Source organism: Erythrolamprus reginae, chromosome 2 (assembly GCF_031021105.1).
Source record: "Erythrolamprus reginae isolate rEryReg1 chromosome 2, rEryReg1.hap1, whole genome shotgun sequence".
Lineage (NCBI taxonomy): Eukaryota > Metazoa > Chordata > Lepidosauria > Squamata > Dipsadidae > Erythrolamprus > Erythrolamprus reginae.
In genome coordinates, this window is record NC_091951.1 from 306,755,622 (window position 1) to 306,768,056 (window position 12,435).

The window sequence follows — 12,435 nt, forward strand, 5'->3', positions numbered from 1 at the left end:
GAAGTCCAGCATCTCCTGGAGATAGGAGCAATAGAACCCGTACAACCACAGCAAGAGACACTAGGGTTCTATTCCATTGTATTCGTGGTCCCCAAGTCTTCCGGCGGCTGCCATCTGATTTTAAACCTGAAACAGCTGAACCTGTACATCAGGTACCAACGTTTCAAAATGCATTCAATACACACCATACTAGCATCCATTCGTTACCGGGACTGGATGACCTCCATCAACCTCAAGGAGGCGTACCTCCATGTCCCGGTCCATCCACAACATCGACAGTTTCTCCGATTCTATCTTCTCAACCAGCACTACCAGTACAAGGCCATGCCCTTCGGGTTGTCTTCAGCCCCAAGGGCATTCACAAAACTTTTGGACACTCTAACAGCAAGCCTCAGGGCACAATCCATTCGTCTTCTAGCATATTTAGATGACGTTATCATCCTCTCCAGGAGCCCTCAACAAGCCATGCAAGACCTGGCCCGGACAATAGATTTTCTGGAGAGGGCAGGATTTACCATCAACCGAGCCAAGAGTCATTTGCAGCCAACTATGCGCCTGCTTCATCTAGGCACCATAATAGATTCCACGATGGGCTTGGTCTTCCTCTCATCAGAGAGGAGGCAGAGGATAATAGCACTGGTTCGCTCCATCTCCCGTCGCAACAGAACTTCCCTAGCACAACTGTCACAATTGCTAGGGATGTTCATTTCCTGTATCAATATCGTTCCGTGGGCCCGCTTACATGCTCGCCCTCTTCAATGGTTCCTCCTCCCCTTCCAAAAGGCTCGTCTCAGCAATTCAAAAAGACAAGTGCACCTGACCACGACAGTTCGCCTCTCCCTCCCGTGGTGGACCTCACAGGCCGTAGCCAAGGGCTCTCCCTTCTTGTCTCACCAGGAGGTAACGATCACCACCGACGCCAGCCTCTTCGGCTGGGGGGCGCATTCAAGGGGACAGGTGACCCAGGGCAGATGGTCCCCAGCAGACCTGATGGACTCCAATATCAACAGGTTGGAGTTACGAGCTATGTTCAAAGCGCTGCAGTCGTTCACGGAGATGGTGGAAGGCCAACACGTCCTGATATTAACGGACAACGTGGCGACAAGAGCGCATGTGAACTACCAAGGAGGCACACGCTCAGGCCTCCTAATGCAGGAGGCCCACAAGTTAATGTCATGGGCAGAACGACATCTAGCATCGATTCGAGCAGAGCACATCTCGGGGGTGGAGAATACCCAGGCAGACTGGTTGAGTCGCAAAACAATCGATCCAGGGGAATGGACACTGAACCCGGAGGTATTCCAACTGATTGTTCAAAGGTATGGCGTGCCAGTGGTGGATCTATTTGCCACACACCACAACCACCAGTTGCCCAGATTCTTTTCTCGATTCCCGACGCCGGAGGCCGAACAGGTCAACGCGCTGTTATCACCATGGCCCAAGGGGCTTCTGTACGCCTTCCCCCCAGTCTGCCTGTTGCCCAGGGTGGTCGCCAAGATCATTTCCGAGGAAGCGGAAATCCTTCTCGTAGCCCCATTCTGGCCCAGACGCCCCTGGTTTGCCGACCTGATGGGGCTGTCAATCCTTCCACCGTGGAGAATTCCACTTCAGCTGGCTCTGACACAGGGCTCGATAGTGCATCCAGACCCCCAGTGGTGGAAGCTTGCCGTGTGGAGATTGAGGGGAACCGCATGAGGGAGAAGCAGGTTCCAGAGACCGTCATTAATACCATTCAAGCAGCACGGCGACCGTCAACGACGCGTATCTACCAGACTACCTGGGCAGCATACTGCACCTTTTGCAGGACCCAAGGAATCTCCCCCTCATCATCTTCGGTGATACACCTTCTGGAATTCCTCCAAAGAGGACTGGATAAAGGGCTGGCACCCAACACCCTCCGCAGACAGGTTGCGGCCATAGCAACAATTCTTAGGCCAGACCCATTTTGCCCAATCTCTCATCACCCCTGGGTGAAGGACTTCCTCCGAGGGGCAGCAAATCTGTCCCCTCCAGTCGTACACCATTTTCCACCCTGGGACTTACCATTGGTTCTCAGGGCATTGACAGAACCCCCCTTTGAACCGTTAAGGGAGGTGTCACTTCGCTTTCTTTCGATAAAAGTGGCCTTTTTAGTTGCCATCACTTCGGGTCGTAGGGTCTCGGAGCTAGCAGCACTATCGGTTCGGCCGGACCTATGTGTTTTTCATCCAGATAGAGTGACGCTGCGGTTGGATCCGTTTCCTTACCAAAGTTAACATCAGGTTTCATAGGGCTCAGGACATCGTTTTGCCAGATTTCTGCACCCATGGTTCTCACCCATCGGAGCTGCGGTGGCATAAGGTGGACGTGCGAAGAGCGGTCAAGATTTATATCCGACGCACAAGCACCTTTCGACGGTCGGAGGCCCTCTTCGTGTCCTTTCTTCCATCCTCGATGGGAGGAAAAATATCAGCTAAGACCATTAGTAGATGGATCAGGACTTGCATCATCGAAGCATATCGGACCACGGCTACACCCTTGCCGGGTAGGATTACAGCTCACTCTACCAGAAGCACGGCTACCACAGCTGCTTGGACTACGCAGGCACCGATTGAGGACATTTGCAGGGCAGCAACCTGGGCTGCCCCTACAACCTTTATCAGACATTACCGTTTGGATTCTTTTGCTTCGATGGAGGCAGCCTTCGGCAGAAGAGTGCTACAGGGAGTTTGTGTTCCAGCGCCCCAGTCCAGCCTATCCCTCCCTAAAGTGTGGCTTGGGTATATCCCACGTTGGACTCTCTGAGCAGTGCAGTGGAGAAGAACCATTGAAACTTACCTGAACGGTCTTCTCGCTGCACTGCGAAGAGAGTCCAAACCCGCCCGGCCTTTTTGGCCCAGGTGCGCAGTTTCTTGAAGGTTATTAGTTGTTAATAAAGTTTGTTCCTTACTATTCCTTCGTTTTTATCACTTACTGGAAGGGGGCAGTGGTGGGCGGGACATAATAATTATGCTAATTTTTAACTCAGTCCCTGCCAATAAGGCTGAAGTAATACCCACGTTGGACTCTCTTCGCAGTGCAGCGAGAAGACCGTTCAGGTAAGTTTCAACGGTTCGTCTATTCTGTATCATCTTTTAAAAGCAAAAAGAAATTGGAGTAAAAAATGAGGGTCAGCATCTTCAGTATGCATGTCTAAAATAGCTTCCAGAACTTTACTTATATTCCTTACTTCTATAGTTATTTCCTGAAAGAACTTCCAATAGTATCTTTTTAAATCAGTACACAAATCAACAACAAAAGTATAACATAACTGACCCGAAATACAGATGAAACCAGAAGAAAAGAAAGCTTCATTGTAAGAAGAGAAGCGGTCTGTCTGTGCACTAGCTGCATAAACTGACATGTGTGAACAAGAACATTCCACGTAATTGGAGGAATCATCCATCAGCTTACAGAATTGAGCATTAGAAAGCCAACTACAGAGGGAACAAATATTGGCAGTTAATTTATTATTTCTTAACTTGATCAATAATGTCATAAAAGGTAAGCAAACATTATAAAAATTGTGTTGGTCTGTAACAAAACCAAAATGCTTTTATAAATCAGAATGAGGTTCCTTGTTTTGTGGAACTTATTAGCTCAAATAAAACATGATTGGCCGCAAGGAATATAAAGTCAAGACATAATTTAGAGTATTACCAGATGGAAGCCAAACTTTATAGGAAAGTGTAGTTTTGTTAGGATGTAGCAGACGTCTGAGACCTGAAAAGCCTAAATCAGATTTTCTCAGTAGATAATCAACCAATGCTTCACATGTTAACTCAAATATACTGAATTTAACTGGGTTAATATGTCAAATCTTGATCAGGATTTAAGCAGTATATAAACCACTCTACGTAGGAAAATATATTACATGTCTGTCGGCAGTGGGTTGCTTATAGTTCAGCCCAGTTCTAAGAACTGGTAGTGCTGGCGGCAGGAGGCTCCGCCCAGGTTGCTTCTGCGCATGCACAGAAGCGGCAAACAACAAGGGATTTTAGAATCCACTACTGATATCTATGTGTACGTTTTCAGACCAAAGCAGAAATCTGATTATGTACTGTTAATGAAACTCCACTTTTATCTAAATCTATATGCTAGCCATGTAGAAGGCAGTTGTTCAAGTTTAGGAACACATTAAGGAGAAGGCATTATAGGTTCCAATAAACTTGTCTCACTCTGTCAGCATCTCCATATTTTCTTGGAACTTTTCCTAGAGCCCAGGAAAAGGCTCCACTTCTTTAAAGAAGTACCACCAGATGCAATGAGTACACTCACACCCTCTGAGAAGCACCCTCTTTCACTTTACATCCACAGCAACAGCACATAAATAATAGATGTGTTGGTATGATAGACACATACACAGAGAATTAGAAATATACCTTTCAGCAATCTGATTCCAAACAAGACACAAAGACTTATGAGGAACTATATGACTGTCTGTTGAATAAATCCGGTAGATGACCTCATCATTATCTTTTAGCTGAACTGGACTCTGTCCCTTCAAACTCATTGAAAAAATCTGAAATGGAAAACATTTTTTTTTGCTTTTAAAATAATCATGATTCTTATTTTATATTTGATTCTTATTTTAAATATTCAAAACTATCTTACTCCAAGCAGGCCCCCAGTAACACCTGAAAACATACCAATTCCCTAATAGGCATCAGTTTGAAATACACTTCCCTTTATCCTTCCTAAAATACAGTGACTAATACTATAACTTCATAATGCAAATATTTGCTCTTTTGAAGAGATATCATTCAGCTTTGTATTTGCTTTCTAAAAAAGAGGCTTAAATTCCATCTCATCTGAGACAATATGTCAAGAAGATTTGAATCCATATCTTATGGATGCCATATTACAGAACCAGCTTCCCTTAATATTATTGTTTTAAGAATGCAATCTTCAGAATCTTAAGAGACATATAAACCAAGCAAATGTAAAATCATATAAGTTAAATATTTATTTATTTATTTATCTATTTATCTATTTATTTATTTATTTATTTATTTGGCAGTTTACCACCTCTTTCCATTCATAAGATTAAAAACCTAGAAATAGCAACAACAACCAAAAAAATCCCCAACAAAATCTGAAGAAAAATTATTCTAGAAAAAATAAAAAGAACTCAGTTTATGGGCAGTCAATATTCCATCTAGTCTATCCACAAGAGCTATGTTTAATCCATTTGAAATTTATTAATTTTATTTATTAATTTTATTTTATTTTACAAACATGTATAGGATAGTAGTAGCTGTATTAACAGAGATGGAACAGTCTTGTGAACAGGTTGTTCCAAAATGAGACTTGAGAATGAAGTCCCTGAAGAGGGTGTTTCCTCTTATTAAATAGGGTGATTCTCCTTAAAGCAGGCAGCCTCAAGGCCCTAAGCTACAGTATATATGTTTTTTGAAAATGTTAGCCAGGGCCTCGAATTATTTTCTGAAACTGATAATCAACTGATTGCAAGGTGGCACAGTAGGTAGAGTGCAGTACTGCAGGACACTAAAGCTGACTGCTAGATCTGCAGGTCAGCAGTTCAAATCTCATCACTGGCTCAAGGTTGACTCAGCCTTCCATCCTTCCGAGGTGGGTAAAATGAGGACCCGGATTGTGGGGGCAAGATGCTGGCTCTGTTAAAAAGTGCTATTGCTAACATTTTGTAAGCCTCCCTGAGTCTACAGAGAAGGGCGGCATTAAAAAAATTGAATAAATAAATAAACACAGCTATAGCCATGCAGATGTTACATAAGAAAATTTTGGTATGTCCATGACAATCCAAGCTGCCACGTGTTTAATCAGATGCAGCTTCCAAAGAGTTAAGAACATAAGAAGAGCCATGCTGAATCAGGCCAAAGCCCATCGAGTCCAGCATTCTGTGTCACACAGTGGCCCACCAATTGTCCATGGGGATCTTGAGCAGAAAGAGAAGCCAAGACCCTCCCTTTCCCTTGACCCCCAACAAATGGTACTCAAGGGAATCCTGCCTGCGTCAACCAACATAGAGGCGGCACGTGGATATCCATTTCAATAACCACCGATACACTTGGCATCCATGAATTTTCAAGGGTAGCCTCATGTATAAAAACTATGGATTGCTTCCTTTTACATTTATAAAATTTTTGTTGCTATAATTGTATACATACATATCTACATGGGATTCTCCTTGAAGTAAACAGCAGCTCTGAATAAACATGCATGAAATATGAGTATGAAAGTCATTCTGGTAAGGCTGGGTAGCACTTTGAATTCTAAGGAAGGAATGTGTTTCAAGATATGTATGACATCCATATGCCATTTGTCAGAAACACCTTAAACCAAATGTGTCTTTTTTTAGAATAGTATGACAACTGTAGAGATCAGCTATGCAAACCCAGAAAATACAGATGTGTTAAGGTGTTCCTGACAGGTGCATTCCCATGGGTGTTCTGAATCATATATTTTCTTTTGAATTTGCAGCACTGCATCATCCTAAATTAAATCAATTGATTCCCCCCTCCCCCAGTAAAATGTTTTAAGATAGTCAATTGATCTTCATGTATAAGTCTCGTTAAAAATCCACACCATCAGTCAGACTTGCTCATGGAATTCAAAATAAGATTCTAGCATTTCGTCAATAATATTCATCTTATTTTACATAAGGTTCGTGAAAGTGTCTCTAACAGAGCAGATGAGGTTACAAAATCTGATAGGTAGGTCAGTTAAAAAAAATGGCTCCCCAACCATCTGTGAAACTGATTTACAAATTCTGGCAGTAGATTCGCTACACTAAGACAGGCCCAGAATACTATCACAGGTAATGAGACAAGGAAAAGCCATTGTACAAATAATGAGAATCAAGGTATAACAGGACAAACCAGGATTAAAAAGAGGCATACTCAATGTTTTCTTTGACAATAATGTTCATCTAGGAACAGTTTTCTTTGGTATTCTGCACAAGTCATATTTGTTTGTCAACTGTAAGCAAATATTCTTATTACTTTTTATGTCCAAATCATGCAGCTGATGTTGTGAACTATGAGAAGCCATTAAAGCTAGAAAAAAGCAGTCTGCTACTAACATGGCTACTGATTCAAATGAAATTACATTAAAATATTTTTAAATCCAATATGTCATAAATGAAACAAAAGCAATCCCATCTTATAAGAGTAGTAAAATAAAAGGATTAAGTACAGTAGAATCTCAGGGCACAACCATAATTCATTCCATAACTTTGGTTGCAAACCAATTTGGTCATGACCCGAACGTAATTTTTGAAATTTGGCGCTTATAAAAAAAAATATGGTGTGGAAGAGGGAATGGGCTGGGGGGGGTGTGATTTTTTTTTGGTCAAAACCCGATTTGGTCATGGTCAGAAATGTTCATGACCAGAGGTTCTACTGTTCTTGCATGTAAGATCATTGGGAAAACCACATAAGGAACTTTGACATTTTTAACAGAAACAAAACTCACAGGACATTGATCTAAAAAATAGTTTAACAGATTACCTTATTTTTTAGGGCAATTCCTCTGCCATCTGCTGTAAACCATTGTTGGCTACTATATTCAGTGACTTGAATGAACCTACAGGTTGCATCATTAGAATGGGATGAAGCAGAAACTTCTAACAAATGGTCAGGAACTTTAACGAAATCCCCATCTTTTCCATCAAATCTATGTCCATTGATTTGTTGTGGGTACCAGTGATGTGATGTGATTACAATATAAGGGCAATAATCAAGGAAGGTTTTACCTCTGTTAAAAAAGAGCAGGAACAATAGTCTAAGTAATCAGAAAATTATTAACTACAATAAAAAAACATGCAGTAGATATTTATGCCTGCTCATACTTGTATCGGCTCACCAGCAATACAATGAATAATGTAGCCAATATTAATTCATTAGTAATATATTCAAACTTTAGTCAACTCTTGAGTGTGAAATTTTTTAAAAAATGTAATCCTGATCTTGAGTGCTAAAGGATTCACTCCATAGGACAGTGATGGCGAGCCTTTTTTTGTCAGGTGCTGAAAGAGTGTGTGTGCGCGCTATTGCACATGTGTGAGTGCCCACCCCCATAATTCAATGCCTGGGAAGGGCAAAAACCACTTCCTCCATTCCCCATGGAGGCCGTCTGCAGGCCGGAAACATCCTGTTCCCCAACTTCTGTGGGCCCAGAAGTCTTGTATTCTGCCCTCCCCAGGCTCCATAGCCTTCCACCATCCTCCCCAAGACTCTCTGAAAGCAAAAAACACCCTCCCAGACCTCTATGAGAGCCATAAATCAGCTGACTGGCACACACATGCATGATGGAGCTGAGTTATGGCAACGGCTCACATGCCAGCAGATATGGCTCCACCTGCCACCTGTGGCACCCATGCCATAGGTTCGCCATCACTGCCATAGGATATTAGACATCTTGAACAAATTGCTTGTTTGCATACTAAGATACATACATAGACTTGCAAATGATCTTTAACATTTACATACTTTTAACATGTGCTTAAATTATATGTAGAAAATGCCGTTACCTTTCACCCTGTGAGCCACACTTTTCACCAACAGGAAGAGAAAAGGCAAATTTCTCGGTAATCTCAGCAAGGAAGCTATGTCCTCGAGTATCCTTGCGTTTAGGATTAGCTAGTGCACAGAGGATTTCATACAAAAGATTTCTGTTTCGGTCAGTGAATGCCTGTATTTCTCCTTCAGATATTACCTTAAGAAGCAAAAAAAATTTAAAAAATGTTCAGTGTCTAAAATGGCTTGATTCTTTTATACTGGGATAATTGATGAATTAAGCATTTCAAACATAAAATAAAAACATCCTTAATAAATATTGAGAGTAAGTGCCATTGATTTCTTCCCTTGCATAACAGCCATATCTAAAACTTCATGGAGAACTAATCTTGAACACATTAAGAAAATAGTTTATGTCATGATCAATGTATTGGAATTTAACATTGACATTATATATCATCTGCTCATTCCACTTCAGTTCAATTAAATATTTGGATGAGTAACTTTCATCTATGTCAGCAAATACTGCTTATGGATCCTATATTTAACAATATGCACAAATTTCTATTTGTAGAAACAAAGTAATGACTGGGTCAAAGCTTTTACCATTCTGGCTTCATCTCTCAGAGAAAAAGAATGAGTTTAAGATTCCCTAATTCTAAGAAATCTTTAATTATTGCAGAAAGGAGAAGAAGATATGGACCTTATCTATGATATACATCACAGCAGCAAGTTGCTCTTCTGTGTTTTCTGTAACTATCTTGATATTTAGATGCTGGAGAATTGTGTTCAAAATAATATCATCAAGTGGTTGAAACAGCTGATCAGTGAGACTCCAGATTGCTTGGGAGCTTGAATCAGAGACGATGGTGATGTTGGCGATAGCATAGTTGGTATCAATTCTGGCACCCCCTGTGGGATTGAACAGGATAACCTGGAAGCGTTTAGGAAATAAGTTCAGATATCCATTCTTTGGATTGAGTATTATACTCAGCAGAGCATTTCTCTGTCCAGATTCAAAAGACAATGTTCCTTCAGATGCAATAAAATCTTGTCCGGAAATGGCAGGAGAAATTATTACACGGCCAAAAGGTTCAGGTCTCAACAATTCCTGGAAATCAGGAAATAAATGTTCAGGTAAGAAATTAATTATGTTATATTGCAATTTCTAAGAACAAATTTGTTTCAAACTGTCAACATTTCTAAAGACTTCAATAGGTTATAGAGACTCTGTAACATTGTGTTCTAGAATCCCATCTACAGTGGTACCTCTACTTACAAACTTAATTAGTTCTATGACCAGGTTCTTAAGTAGAAAAGTTTGTAAGAAGATGCAATTTTCCCATAGGAATTAATGTAAAAGCAAATAATGTGTGCAATTGGGGAAACCAGAGAGGGTGGAGGCCTATTGTAAGCAACTTGTTGATGTTGGTACGTATTGTGATTGGAGAAAAAAAAATCTTTGACGAAAAAAAAATAAAATTAAAATGTAAAAGCAAATAATGCGTGTGATTGGGGAAACCACAGGGAGGATGCAGGCCCTGTTTCCTCCCAGGAGATTCTTAGAGAGGCCCCATGGAGGCTTCTCCCCGCCTTTTTCGGTTACAGTTTCAGAGGTTCGGGTTTGTAAGTGGAAAACGGTTCTTGAGAAGAGGGGAAAAAATCTTGAACACCCGGTTCTTATCTAGAAAAGTTCGTAAGTAGAGGCGTTTGTAGGTAGAGGTACCACTGTATCTATGTCAGTATCATCAAGTGAGAGAATTTTCAAAACTTTAAATTGTCCATTATCATTGGTAAATTCAGGTGTGTCTTATAATCTGATTGCAGCTTTTTCCGAAGCTTTTTTTCCCAGCCCTAACTAAGTGCTAACAATCTTCCTACCTCTTATCTTGCAGGTTCTTTCATTGTTACTGTCTGTGAATAATGTTTTCCACGCTCTAAATCTTTGTACAGTTTTTTTCATTACTCTAACTTGCTCCAAGTAAGTTTCTTTGCAGCCCTAACCAGATGCTAATGATGTTCCCAGGTCTTACCCGCTTGCAAGCTCTTTCACTGTTATTCTCTATGAATAATGTTTTCCAAGCCCTGTCTTTCCAGGGCTTTTTTTCCCATTGCTCTAACTTGTTTCAAATGTTTTTTTCCAGACCTAACCAGGTTCTAACAATGTGATCTTACTGGCTTGCAAGCTGTTTCACTGTTACTCTCTCCAAATAAGGTTTTTTTAAAGCCCTAACCAGGGGATAAAATAATGTGCTGAAACTGACTAGACTAAGGATGCTAGTCAGATTATTATCTTGTAAACAGATTATTTTCCCTATTTTCCTCCCCCAAACCTAAGGTGCGTCTTATACTCCAAAATATGGTAAATATCCCATTTTAGAAAGAGGGAGTTGGCCCTCGGTGACAAATGTCCACAGTGAAATTCAGAAGAGCAATTTTTTACTTATTGTGAACACAATCTTAGTTATTTTTTTCATTCAATCCAGTGCATAATTATGTTTCAATTTCTGTTGTTCCTTCATAGAACATCCTCAGCCCTGAAAAGCTATAAGATAATGACTATTTCATAGCCACTTAAATTAGTAACTTTGTTGGAAGGGTTTGAAACTACTTCTCCTAAATCCAAATCAACTATATGTGCACCAAGTTTTCCAAGCATTGGCTTTATTAGATGAAATTTAGAGCTTACTGATTTCAATTGTAATTTCTAGAATTTCAAATGGCCACTATTTTTGCCTATGAATAAAAGAGGTAGACTGGCCTTTAGGCAAATATTTATTAAATAAATATACCCTTGATTTGTTTCATTATAAAATATCTATCTAATAATATTTAGAGGTTCCACTCTCCACAATCATAGCAGAACTTGTCCAAATTTACCTATACCTACTTTGCTTTAGTTTATATTTATACCATACTTGTTATCTTGTACATGTTTTGACAAAAATAAATAAGTAACTAAGAATAGAATAGAATACTTTATTGGCCAAGTGTGATTGGACACACAAGGAATTTGTCTTGGTGCAATGCTCTCAATGTACATAAAATAAAAGTAAGTAAGTTAGTAAATCTATCCATCCATCCATCCATCCATCCATCCATCCACCCATCCACCCATCATTTAGGATGAAAGAAAAAAATATCAGGCTATTACAAACCACTACTCTAACTTGCAACTATTCTACAAAGAATAAATATAAAAATACTTTGTTTGAGATATTTTTTTAGAGAATAAGGGTATCACCAAATATATACTCATGCAAAAAATTGGACACCTGGTAATTTAATTTTATTAAAAGGCCTTAGTTATTGTGAGCTGCAGCTTATTTTATCAATTGTCATCTGGTTATATCAGATACTCATGTGTCTGTCGTACCTGGGTTTTGTAGTCGACTGCGATAGTAAATGCTGTGTCAGAATCTCTAACCACTTCGAGTCTAATTGAAGTAGATTTCATATGGGCCACAGCCAGACGAGATCCCACCGCAAAGTAGACAAGATTCTTCTGCACAGAATCACTCTCTGGAACTATAATGTGTGCAAACCTGGCACTCTCGTTTAAAACTGCTCCTTCCCCCACATCATAGAGTTCCACAAAAAAATAGATCTCAGATTCAGCAACCTGATAATCAAAATGGACAATAAAACATGTGAACATTTTCCAATCAAAGGGTATATATAATTTTTTTTTTAAAAAAAAGTTTCCCAGTACAATTTTGCTATATTTTTTGCAGTCAGCTTTTCAGATCATAGAACTATATGCTTGGCCTTATAAAAACAACTATTTCTTGGAATTTGTATATAAATCCTGCGGTCATCCATGTAATTTGTTTGTGAATCGTTAAAATGTATTCTGGAAAAGTACACATGTATAAATCCAGCGGAAAAATTATTAGTTTTATATATTTTTTCAAACTTG

General features: G+C 40.0%; 1 protein-coding gene across 1 annotated transcript in view; it reads right to left on the reverse strand.

The window, feature by feature from the left end:
• ADGRV1 (adhesion G protein-coupled receptor V1) overlaps positions 1–12,435 on the reverse strand; it is a 265,854-nt gene that overhangs the window by 112,208 nt on the left and 141,211 nt on the right. Inside the window, exons 76-81 of the mRNA XM_070743048.1 lie at positions 11,893–12,138; positions 9,220–9,627; positions 8,531–8,715; positions 7,509–7,755; positions 4,401–4,540; positions 3,295–3,455 (exon numbers count right to left, since the gene is read on the reverse strand). Coding sequence (XP_070599149.1) covers positions 3,295–3,455; positions 4,401–4,540; positions 7,509–7,755; positions 8,531–8,715; positions 9,220–9,627; positions 11,893–12,138 — 1,387 coding nt within the window. The remainder of the gene's footprint in view (positions 1–3,294; positions 3,456–4,400; positions 4,541–7,508; positions 7,756–8,530; positions 8,716–9,219; positions 9,628–11,892; positions 12,139–12,435) is intronic.